General features: G+C 37.0%; 1 protein-coding gene across 1 annotated transcript; it reads right to left on the bottom strand.

Moving 5' to 3' along the window:
* Window positions 1-1803: 1803 nt before the first annotated feature.
* LOC129872443 (uncharacterized) lies at window positions 1804-3829 on the bottom strand. Its single transcript, XM_055947432.1, has 3 exons — window positions 2842-3829; window positions 2299-2495; window positions 1804-2178 (listed from the first exon to the last, which is right to left on the bottom strand). Exons 1-3 carry the CDS (start codon window positions 3827-3829, stop codon window positions 1804-1806), a joined length of 1560 nt encoding a protein of 519 aa, XP_055803407.1.
* Window positions 3830-13061: the final 9232 nt, after the last annotated feature.

Here is a 13061-nt window from a genome sequence, read left to right as displayed (position 1 = left end):
CTAAGTTTTCCTTTTTTGCCAAATCTCATAATCTTCTTCCATGGAGAAACTTTTAAAAATACCTTATCTCCCACTTGGTACTCAATTTCACGCCTCTTAAGATCAGCATAAGATTTTTGTCTATCTGAAGCAATTTTTAGACGGTCCTTGATGACTTTTACCTTATCTTCAGTTTGTTGCACAATATCAGGACCAATCAGTTTTCGTTCACCAACTTCACTCCAGCAAAGAGGAGTTCTACACTTTCTCCCATATAAGGCTTCGTAGGGAGGCATGCCAATACTTGATTGGTAGCTATTATTATAAGCAAATTCTACCAAGGCTAGGTGTCTGTCCCAACTACCTTCAAATTCCATAATGCAAGCTCGAAGCATATCTTCCAAGATTTGAATCACCCTTTCGGATTAGCCATCTATTTGAGGATGGAAAGACGTACTAAAGTTCAACCTAGTGCCCAAAGCTTCTTGCAAGCTAGTCCAGAATCTAGATGTAAACCTTGGGTCTCGGTCAGATACAATAGAAATAGGAACTCCATGTAGCCTCACAATCTCATTAACATACAATTCTGCTAAATGTTCAAGTGAGTAGTCCATTTTGATGGACAAGAAATGAGCACTTTTGGTTAGCCTATCCACTATAACCCAAATTGCATCATGATTTCTTTGAGTGCGTGGAAGCCCAGAAACAAAGTCCATGGTTATCCTTTCCCATTTCCACTCAGGTATCGACAAGGGTTGTAATAAGCCTGTTGGGACTTGATACTCGGCCTTTATCTATTGACAAGCTAAGCATTTAGAAATATATTCTGCAATGTCCTTCATACCATTCCACCAGTAATGTTCTTTGATGGTTTGATACATTTTGGTACCTCCAGGATGCATTGCATATGGTGAAGTACGTGCTTCATTCAAGATTTGTCTCCTCAATTTGCCATCATTAGGAATGCATAACCTATTTTGGTATAACAAGACACCATCCTTCTTTAATGTAAAATCTTTCTTTTCCCCATTTTGAACTTCTTTGGTCAATTTTATGAGTTTCTCATCTAACTTTTGCGCTTCTTTCACCTGTTCATGCAATATTGGCTTGACTTGCAAATTAGCAACCACCGAACCATATGAATCAAGTGTAAAATAGACATTCATGGCTCTTAACTCTAGAAGCAAAGGCAAAGGATTCAGATGCAAGTTTGCAAAGGATTTGCAACTCAAGGCGTCTGCAACCACATTAGCTTTACCTGGGTGATAGTCAATCGTGCAGTCATAATGTTTGATGAGTTCAAGCCATCTGCGTTGTCTTAAGTTCAGATCTTTCTGCATACCCAAGTATTTTAAGCTCTTGTGATCAGTGAATATATGACACTTTTCTCCATATAAATCATGCCGCCATATCTTTAAGGCAAACACTATAGCAGCAAGTTCTAGATCATGAGTAGGATAATTTAATTCATATGGTTTTAATTTCCGAGAGGCATATGAAATAACTTTGCCTTCTTGCATCAACACGCATCCCAAACCATGATGAGAAGCGTCACTATATATCACGTACTCTTTCCCCTCCATTGGTAGAGTAAGTATAGGTGCTTGTGTCAATAAGGATTTGAGTGTTTCAAATCTCTCTTGGCACTTGTCATCCCAAGTAAACTTCACTTCCTTCTTCAAAAGTCTAGTCAAAAGAGAGTCTATAAGGGAGAAGCCTTTCACAAACCTTCTATAGTATCCTGCCTAAACCCAAGAAACTTCTTACCTCAGTAGGACTTTTAGGAGATTCAATTTTACTAGGATCCACCTTCACACCTTTGGCTTACACAACATGTCCCAGAAAAGCTACTTCATTAAGCCAAAATTCACACTTTGAAAGCTTAGCATAAAGTTCCTTCTCCTTCAAAGCTTGCAAAACAATCCGGAGATGTTTATCATGCTCTTCTTTACTCTTGGAATATATTAAAATATCATCTATAAAGACTACCACAAATTGATCAAGGTAATGCCTAAATATTCGATTCATTAAATCCATGAATATTGCAGGAGCATTAGTCAATCTAAATGGCATCACTAAGAATTCATAATGACCGTATCGAGTTCTAAAAGCAGTTTTAGGAACATCTTCCTTTCTAACACGCAGTTGGTGATACCCAGACCTTAAATCAATCTTTGAGAACAAATTGGCACCCTTCAGCTGGTCAAACAAATCATCAATCCTTGGTAGTGGATATCTGTTCTTGATTGTTATTTTGTTCAATTGTCTATAGTCAATACACAGTCTAAGAGTACCATCTTTCTTCTTCACAAATAGCACAGGGGCTCTCCAAGGAGAAATACTTGGACGAATAAAACCTTTCTCAAGAAGTTCTTGCAATTGAGTTTTCAATTCCCTTAATTCTGCTGGTGCCATTCTATAAGGAGTGATAGAAATAGGAGTAGATCCAGCAATGAGCTCGATCGGAAATTCAACTTCTCTTTCTGGTGGTAACCCAGGAAGATTTTCTGGAAACACTTCCGGAAAGTCACACAGTAGGTATATCTTTAAGACTAGGACTCTCCACACGTGTATCAATTATGTGAGCAAGATATGCACTGCAACCTTGATGAATCATCTTTCTTGCTAAGGCCGCAAAAATAATATTAGATGACAATGATCTTTCACCTTGTACAATAATGTGTGAAAATGCAGGTTCCTTAAAAGTTATATGCTTGGACCTACAATCCACTACTGCATGATATTTATAAAGCCAATCCATACCGATAATAATATCAAAATCGTGGAAAGACATTTCAATCAAATCAGTAGGAAAGACTAGGTTTTGAATCATGAAGGGACAAGCTTGGTAAAATCAATTACAAACAACTTGGTAACCCAAAGGACTTTCAACTAGAACGTCAAAGTTAAGTCTCACAGATTTCACATTTTCAGGAAGAACAAGTGATGAACAAATATAGGAATGTGTAGAGCCAGGATCAAATAGTGTAAACACAGATAAGCCATATAAGTGAAATTTACCAACAACCACGTCCTGTCCCTCTTGATCATCTCTCTGCCTCATAGCATAAGCTCGTACAGTAGCTCTGGACCCGCTAGCTTGAGTTGCTCCACTTGTCCCCGCTGCTTGGTTGTTTTTAGGCCTTGCACCTTTATTGGTTTGAGGACGATTATTAGAAGACTTCTGAACCGAGCCCTCAGTATGCAAGGAAGGGACATTTTTAGGCTTAGGACAGTCCCTCACTTTATGATCAAAGCTGCCACAATTAAAACATGCACCAGAAGCTCTCCTGCAAGCACCATAGTGATTCTTTCCATATTCTGCACAAGTGGGAATGCGAGTCTTGCCTTGGCTATAACTCGGGGTACTAGCTGTAGAAAAATTTAGTCTGCTTTGCTTCTGTTGATCTGACCTGTTGACACTACCAACCTTAGAATCATCAAACCTTCCCTTCTTGGATGGACCTCCAAAATCTGACCTAGGCTTTCGGAATCTATTCTCATGTCTACTACCTTCTTCCTTATCAAGTCTTTCCCAAGTGAAAGCAGCAAAAACTAATTTACAAAAGTTCTCATGTTGCAGGATTGCCACATTCTTTCTGATGGAATCATTTAGGCCATCTTCAAACCTCCTACATTTATCTTTTTCATCGGTAATAATATCTCTAGCATAACGAGAGAGTCTAAGAAATTTTTGTTGATACTCAGCAATAGACATGCCTCGTTGCCTTAGATTTAAAAACTCTTTTTTCTTAGCATCACAATAAGCAGGAGGAACATACTTCATATGAAATTCTTTAACAAAATCATCCCAAGTAAGAACTGGAGGTTTTGCTTTTGCATTTGGCATACTTACCCACCAGTCATAAGCATCTTTCTACAATAACGAGATGCCATACCTAAATTTGGCAACATCAGAACACTCTAACTGCTCAAACACCCTCTCTATATGTTCAAGCCATTGTTCAGCATCGGTGGGATCAACCGTGCCTTCAAACTCAACTCCACCCATTTTTCTCATTTTTTCGAAGTTCAACCCATTGGGATCATGAATCGTTTCAGCCATATGATGAAAGAATTCAGCCATCTGTTGAAAAGGAGGATTCATAACTTGAATACCAGGGCTCATGTGAGAATGCGAACCAGCTCTTACTCCTTGTTGACTTCCCACACCAGACCCACTAGTATGAGGAATATATTGATCCGAGGACTATTCACCAACCCCTTCTACTGTATGAGGTTGGGCATAAGAGTCACCTGTATCTTCATGAGCTGCTTCCATAGGTCTACGAGAAGAAGAGGCCATAATGTAACTCCTTTAAAATTGAAGATCACATTGCATTAGAGACATGAATATGATGCATTTGCAACTTGTATGCATTAAATATGTTATTTACCCTATAGTGATCACATAATATAGCCCAAACCTTTAAAAAAACAAGTGTGTAAGTAAATCACAACAAAATACCTAGAATCACAAACCTAGGCTCTGATACCAATACTTGTAGCGACCCTCCAAGGAGGATGCTACTACAAAAAAATGTATATTAAATTCGTGACACAAAAATAAATAACTTTCCATAAGGCCCATTTATATAATCCAAAAAATAGTGAAAGGTGTAAGTTGTTCGCCAACTAAATTTTTTTTATCTCAATTAAATCAAATAAGAATTCTAATTTAGGATAGGCGACTTCTCAAAATAGTTTTAAAAAAAAAAGCTTCCGAGACATTCATGTATTACGATAATTTATGCTTCATTCAAATATTCCAACTCCAAAGGGAAAATTTAGTGCTTCATAAAACTTAGAAATGTACATACCCCAAAATTTACAAAACAAGCAACCATCCTTGAGTTACAACCCTAGAAATACGTACATAAATACAAATATACAAGCAACCCATAAATCATATACACGTCCCAAAATACTGTAAAATATAGATGCCTATATGCAAATGTGATCTTCATTTAAGCTCCCAAAACTTCATCTCCAATGGCCAACCTCAAGCCTCTTCTCGAACATTTCCTACGATAGAAACAACTATCGCTAAGCACAAATCTTAGTGGTGCAAAACTACAAGTTTGAAGCCTTTGGGTTTCCACCATATTCTTTTCAAGTCATGAGCCGCACCAATGTACAATAATAATTAAAACAAGGCAAAAACTATATCACGAGTAGCAAGTTCTAAATGTAAAAACTTAAGTGTAAATAATTCATAGAAGTACATTTACAAGACTTAGCACCAAGTTTCGCCCAATATGTACGTCATGCCGTCACACCAACATGATCAAGTATCAAGAAGGACCGGAGCCCTGTACCAAGAAGGGTAAAGACCCAATAATCAAGAGAACCAAGAACCATATTCAAAATGGCTTCCTAATTCGTACTTAAAATGGACAACTTCCATACTTAAGACGAACTAAAAATCCATAATCAAGATGGCAAAGGGTCCGAAACAAGAGGCATGCCAATAGTGACAAAGTCACAGCCACAAGAAGGACAAGGTCCACAAGAATGTCAAGTGATCGAGCAATCCGTACAAGTGGGCGATTTAAGCAAGTGTCTTGCAAATTTCACAAGATACCAACATGACAAGACATATTTCAAGAAAACAGAAACCATACCAAGATAGGCTTTCAATATATTAGTAGGTAACAAGAGTTTATACACAAACCTCAGCCTTTTAGCATACAAAAATCCAACACGACTTCAAAAGTTCAAATCGTAGTCCATCAAATGTCTCAAGTTCCTCAACTTGCACACGATATAAACAACCTTGAAAATACCATTAAATGACTTATTTAACTTTCCAGAATATCCATAATATTGACATAAAACAAGATTTATTATTACAAATAATCCTAGAATGTTTCGACCCGAATTATGTTGCTAAAACAGAAAATTCGGAAAGTCAAGTACCACAGTTTGAATCTAAATTTCGAAACTCAAAAAAGCAAAACTGAACTTTATCCCCTTCATGCAACTTTTAGATATACTTCTTAAGTTTGCAACCCAAAAGAAATAAACTCAAAATTCATTTTGTACAAAAATATATCATCCAAATACTAACAGCTACTTAAAAACAAGAATCTGGACAGCCACACTTATCCGATTGTATCTAAGTTTGCAACCTGAAAATGGCAAAACTGAACTTTATTCCCTTCACAAAACATTTAGATCTATGTCTTAAGTTTCCAATCCAAAAGAAATCAACACAAAACTAATTTTTTACAAAAAGATATCATCAACGCACTAACAGAAGTATCATCTCAAAAACGGGTTTGCAAACAAAGTTTAGTCCCACAATTTCGACAACAGCAACTTATCAACAATATCAACAACATTATCAAAAATCATTCTACATCATAACTTAACTAATTTCACCCATTTAATCCAACCAAAACAGCCCCACATTCATAAGTCTCAACAAAGCAAACAACAAGTTTACAACGCTTACTTCCTCCGTTTTAAACCGTTAAATCTCTAAACAAGCTTGTTAATAAGAAAAAGAACATCAATCTTACCTTAGGTGTGCAGAAAATATGACAACACACTCCTTACTAGCTGATTTTTAGCTCAAAGTGAAGACAACGTAACGTGCAACGCCTTTTTCTTCACGAGTTTCGGAATTCGGGACTCGGATTTGGGTCAAAAATGGCTTCTTAGCCTAGAAGATCTCTCTTTCTCTCTTTCTCTATGATGTTCTAGAAACTTATGGTCTAAAAATGGAAGACATAAGCTGAACTTATCCTTTAAAAGTCAAAGAAAATGGGCCTGACCCGACTTGGATTCGGGTTGGGCCCAAAATCATCACCCTGCTTGACCCTTCTGCGTTAAAATATCCATAACCTTTTATCCCGATGTCTCCTATAATCCCACGACCTATGGTTGGAAAGGTATTTCAATTATCTACAACTTTAATTTTATAAGCTTTCCCAAATTTCCAAATTATAAAGGGTTTATGGCCTCCCTAAGTCTGATCACCCGAAAACATAGCTAGAATAAAACATTGTTTCCCCGTAACAAAATTCGAGTCAGTAGCAGTTGATCATATCATCAAGAAATAACCACTTAAATGCTAAAATTAGCTTAAATAATTAGGGGCGTTACAATAACACTTAGACTCAAAAACACAAATTCTCTCCTCTCAAGTCTCCCAAGGGTTTCAAGCCAAAGTCTAGGGTTTCATTCAAGGTTCTTCATATCTCTAACTTCACAACTGCATTAGGGACTTATTCTCCAAGGTATGTGGGTCTTATTCATGGGTTCTTCTACCTATGGAGCCCAAATACTTTCTAAACCTAGCAACTCAATTTCAAATGATGAATTTCTATGGGTTTTCATAGTATGATTTCAAATATGAAGATTTTTGATTATTTGAATATGTATCTATCTTAGTCTATATTGACTCTAAATTTTGTGAAATGGTTAATTTATTAAAGGTGCTATTATGAAAGCATGAAAGGAGTTTTAAAGTGTATTGATGAGTTGACCTAAAGATGCTTTAATTGATGCATTCTACCACTCTCATGCATGCCATCATTGATTTAGATGATTTGAAAGTTGATTAAATAGAACCCACCTAGTTTACTATATTTCAATGAAGTTTGAATTGAAAGCTTTGACTCTAAGAAAAATGTTTATGAAAGCAATGTGTTTATAATCAAGGGAGTCTTATGAAATGAAAGAATGATGAAATGTTATCAATGAAGAATTCTTATGCAATAAGAACAATTCTTGCATACTTGAATCACTAAATGTTTTAATGATCTATTCTACCAAATGATGGTTTAATGTCTAAAGTTATATGAATTTTATGTTATTATGATATTTAAATTCTATTTTATGGGGTTTGACCTAGCACCGAATGTAGCATGTAGATGGGGACTCGACCTAAGGGGTCCTTAAATAAAGTCTTATATTGCATTAACTATGCATCAACATAAGAGTCCTTATAGTCTATTTAGGCAAGTGGATCCACAAATAGCCCTTAAAGTTAAAGTTAAAGAATGAATGTAAAGTTCGACGGAGCTCTATCCGGCAAGTAGTCTCTACATGCCAACGTATGGGCTTATGTTGTATTCCATGTAATAGCTCGTATGGCCTTAAATGTTGATTATAGTCATCTCCCACAAAGGATCATTTTCAATATTATGTTATACCCCGTACTTTTGTACTTTGGAACATTTCCTTAAGCTTCTTAAAAGTTACCACATGATCCATATTATCTAACACGTTATGAAATGACTCTAAGGAAGGAAGGATGTGATGCCCCATAATAGGGAAGGTTGGAAATAGAGTTATAAGAATTGAAAAGGAGTTGGAGGCCAAATAACAAGTCGTGGAACTCGACGTGCTTGTGTAAGCTACCGACTTGGATGTCTTGCATAATTAAGCTCCTGGAGCACATGTCGAGCTTAAGTAGCGAGGACTACATAGGTTCTTAAAGTGAGACAAGATTACGAACCCACGAAAAAGAAGCAAGTAGGTGACAAGTAGGTGATGCACCTACTTAGACCAAGTAGGTGACCCACCTACTTGAGGTGGGCCCCATGCTGCCACCTGGCAGAGTTGGAGTGGATGCATGGGGTGAGCTGGCGCCTTAGGGGCTGGAAACGTGTCACCCTTAGAGGCTTTCATGTGTCACTCTCCAAAGTAGGTGTATATAAGGCTAAGTAATGACTAAGACTTAGTCTTAGTTCATTTTTTCCCTTAGCTTTAATGTAGAGAACAAAATGGAGAGAAAGAAGGAGAAGAGAGGCACGACCATGGCTGCTGCAAGCTAGGGCCATGAAATTTACTCCATAAATTAATTCTCTAAGGTAATCTCGACCCTTTGGAAGGTGATTAGCTAAGTGGGTTTCGTTCCTCATCTTTTACCTTAGAAAATTGGAGAAAAACTAGAGTGAAAGAAGAGAGGAGCTGCGGGTTGGGAAAGAACAAGGTAAGCCCTCTGATTTTGATCCATTAATTAATTATCTAAAGTATTCTTCGGTTAAATAAAGGTGTTTAATAATGTAGATTAAGTGCTGGGGAATCAAAAAGGCCCAATATGCTGTTAATACATCTTTCACCGCATCCCACGAAGGGACGGGCAGACATAATATATGATAAAATAATTATTCATCGTGTCCCATAATGGGACGGACATGACCACATCCCATGAAGGGTCGGGCAGGCATGATATATGATGAAATGATTATTTACCGCATCCCATAAAGGGCTGGGCATGACTTTATCCCATGAAGGGCTAGGCAGGCATGATATATGATGATATGATGAAATGATGATACTGGGTCCCTCACTAGAAGGCCGAGTATAGTATGATATGTACATTACTCTTTCACCGAGTCCCTCACTAAGGGGTCGGATACGATAGATAGGCATGCATATGAAAATATAATGATGTATTTTTCATGTATGAGATGATGCCGTATATGATGGTATGATGCCGTATAAGATGATATGGTAACATCGAGTCCCACAGAGGGACGGGAGTGGTACGTGAGGATGATATACATGCCCTCTTTTTATAAGATGTAGGTACAATGAATCATTAAATGTTATACCTATTTCTTGTATCCCTATTTCAGTTGTTATCTCAGTTATGTTATGTTATGCTTTATATACTCAGTACATATATCGTACTGACCCCTCATTCTCCGGAGGGCTGTATTTTATTCCTACAGGTACAGATGTTTATTTCGAAGATCCGCCAGCTTAGGATTTCCGCTCAGCTATGTTGGAAGTGCTCCACTGTTCCAGAGCCTATATATTTGGGTACTAGTCATCCTATGTATATATTTGTTTATTTAGGGGTATGACGGGGGCCTCTCCCGCCATATGTTACCATTACTATTCTTAGAGTTTTGTGGACATATGTATGTGGGTTGTTTAGGAGTCATTTCAATTGTGCCTATACGTCACGTTGTAAATGTATTTATGTTATGGCAGCCTTGTCGGCTTGCTGCCCTTTCATGATACAGTGCAAATGAAAGAGGCTACATGTACATAAAAAAATATTGACCCATTAGGGTTTTTGTGAGAAATATCACATTTTACATAGCTTAACTTGACTATAGCTGATAGATATGTATACGGGGTCCAGGTCGGAACCCAATCATGGCCTACGGGGTTGGGTCGTGAAAAAAGTGGTATCAGGATAGTTCGTCCTTAGAGTGTCTACAGATCGTGTCTAGTAGAGTCTTGTTTATCAGTATGTTGTGCACCACATCTATAAATAGGAGGCTACAGGATATTTAGGATGTTATCTTTCTTTCATATCTAAGATTGTGTGATAGATCCGAGTCATAGGGAAATGAAATTCCTTATACTAACCTGTGATTTCAGCAGAAGGACAACATCGATAGAAGAAGGTGACTGATGATATTTGAAGTTACAAAGCACACAGGTAAGCAAAGTCATGAAAGATATATGTCAGGTGAGGTATTGAAGTATGATTGACATGTAAAGTTACAAATGGAAAGGAAAAGTAGACAGGGTAGTGTAACAAGTGCAGTTTAAGTTGGACATACGAGGTAAGTCCATTATTTTATATTGTTATTGATATTAGGTGCCTTGTGTGGCTACGATATGACATGATATGAATATATATGTTAGCCCTATGAGGCATTGTTTGCATTTTCTATGCGCAGGTGTTGGGATAGTAAGAAATACAGAGGAAACTCTGTCCAAATTTTCCCAAAAATAGAAAAAAGGGAAGCCTATATGAGCAGTAAAGTTTAGAATTCATTTGAATGGATCAAAAATGTCCCAACCACATATTGCCCTAGAAAAAGCTCATGTTGAAGGAAAACATAAATTTGTGAGTTATTAAGGATAAGATTGATCAGAAGGGGTGAAGGGCTGAGTACTTCTACTCCATAGAGGGTAAATAAAACATAGTAAGAATTACGAAGAAGGTTAAGAAGTGTTATACTATGGGACTGAATACGAACAAAGTATGATGTGAATATAATGAGGATCATTATAAAAATAAGTAAAGCCTACTGAGAAAGGGGCTAAAGATAGGACGTTGTCCGTGTGATAAGAATATAAAGGTAAGTGTGAAACAGAAAAGCTAGCTATGTAACAAATAAGGAAGAAAGTGAAATGAAAGTGTAGCAATAAGACATGACATGCGTAGCCAAAGATATGAATGCTAAAAGTGATGGAACTATGAAATACCAAGCTGTAGAAAGATGAGCAACGGGGTAAAATGGGTGCTAGAAAATGACAAGGGAATTTTTAATAGGAGCAGCCAAGATAGATATAATTAATTTAATACGAGTATGGAACAGAAGGAGAATGTATAGTTATGAACTTAAAGGCATAGTACGACGACGTGGTGACAAGGTAAAACCATTATTGAGGCAAACTTGGCATATTGTTGAGCAAGTTAAGAGCCTGGGTTGGATACACAATAAGGGTAGAAAGGCACGAGGCATAAAATGGTAGTGCGTGCACATAATCTCACCACAAAAATAGGGAAATCCTTAAGAGACAAAGACAGTAGACTTGAGGAACAAGTGGTGCAACATGCATCCCTCAAAAGAAAAAGATGATATAGGTTGGGACAAAAATATTACTTCAAGAGAATTTTGGACACTGATCGTCAGAATATAAGTGCTGCCTAAGTAGGATTGAAGCGACTACAAGTATTAACTAACTATTGACCAGAATACATAGAATGTGACTTTGGATAAATTACTACATCAATTACATTACTTGAGTACCACCATTAGATAAGATTTGATACGATATATCGAGAATTTGAAGCACCTTATGATTGTATTAAGGTTTCGTACATGGGTAACCTAAAGTATAGGTGATATAAAAGAAGATATGGATATGGTGCAGTATACAAAATATGTTGGAAAAGACTCATATGTATCTGGAAAGTTGAAAATAAACAAATAATGACATGGATACACCCTAAAGGGGGGAAGTGGATATGAGACATACAAGCGTAAGATGAAACCAACCCACATTACAACATGTTAATGTGAACACTTAAACTTTAAGTGAGATCCCATACTGGAATGAGCTAGCAAGATCTAAAAGCCAGCAATAGACAGATAGAAGCCAAGATAATATCTGAAACAGTGCGAAGGATTATTGGGAAGAACCTTGAGCAGTATGATATCAAAGGATGGGTGCATACAAAAATGGATGAATATGAAAAGAGAATAATAATGAGTAACTTAAAGATATTGTAAGACATAGCCAGGCTATACTTGACTAAAGGTTAAGATGTTGGCAACAGAGTTATCAGCTACTGATATTGTGACATACAAGTGGCACAAGGAGAAGGATAAGAAATCTCTCCTAAGGTGGAATAAAAGAGAACTTAAGAGTAAGTAAAGGAAGTGAAACAAGTATGACAAAATAAACTGCAGCTGCGTGTCAGTATAATAAAATATGTGGAGCAGAATAAGTCAAGAAAAGGAAAGGTTATGAATAGTATTGAACACACTTTGTACAAAGTATGCGAGGAGTTATATAACCTATGAATATTGGTATGCAAAGGGTGAGATCAAGTGATTACTTGATAAAAATAATAAGAAGTCAGTAATTGCAATGTGATATGGGGTAAGAAAACTAGAAAGAAAATCTGAGTAAAAGTGCAGTAGAACACGCCAGAGCATTACAAGTTAGATTAGGAGAAATGGTACAATAGCTTAAATAAAATTGAGCATCAGGAGCCTAATAGCCTATTACAGGAGATAGAAACCCTGACTTGGAAATGGAAAGCGGTTAATATAGATTATAGTACAGGCTTACCTCATATTCTATGAAAGTACGAGTTCATATGGGTTATGGTAGATAGGCTGCCAGGATCAGTTCATTCTCTTCTAGTTAGGTAGACATATTCAGTTGAGGATTATGCGAGATTATATAACAAGGAAATAGTAAGCCTTCACGAAGTTCCCACATTTATTATCTCAGACGGGAGAGTTCAATTTATAGCTAACCGCTAGAGATCATTCTAGAAGGGATTGGGAACACAGGTGAATCTTAGTATGACATTTTTCCCTTTGATTAATGGACAGGCTTAGATGTGATCCAGTAAGTTATTGATA

Source organism: Solanum dulcamara, chromosome 11 (genome assembly GCF_947179165.1).
Source record: "Solanum dulcamara chromosome 11, daSolDulc1.2, whole genome shotgun sequence".
Classification (NCBI taxonomy): Eukaryota; Viridiplantae; Streptophyta; class Magnoliopsida; order Solanales; family Solanaceae; genus Solanum; species Solanum dulcamara.
Note: the sequence above shows the minus strand (reverse complement) of the source record. Positions and strands in the feature narration are given on the sequence as shown.

Excerpts from the sequence above, each read along its gene's own strand:
- LOC129872443 (XM_055947432.1), bottom strand. The coding sequence starts at position 3,829 with ATGCCAAATGCAAAAGCAAAACCTCCAGTTCTTACTTGGGATGATTTT. Across the intron at positions 2,496-2,841 it reads TTTGGGTTACCAAGTTGTTT|TGTTTCCAGAAAATCTTCCT; the intron begins GTAATTGATTTT and ends ACTTTCCGGAAG. Across the intron at positions 2,179-2,298 it reads TTTCTCCTTGGAGAGCCCCT|CTGAAGGGTGCCAATTTGTT; the intron begins GTGCTATTTGTG and ends TTGTTTGACCAG.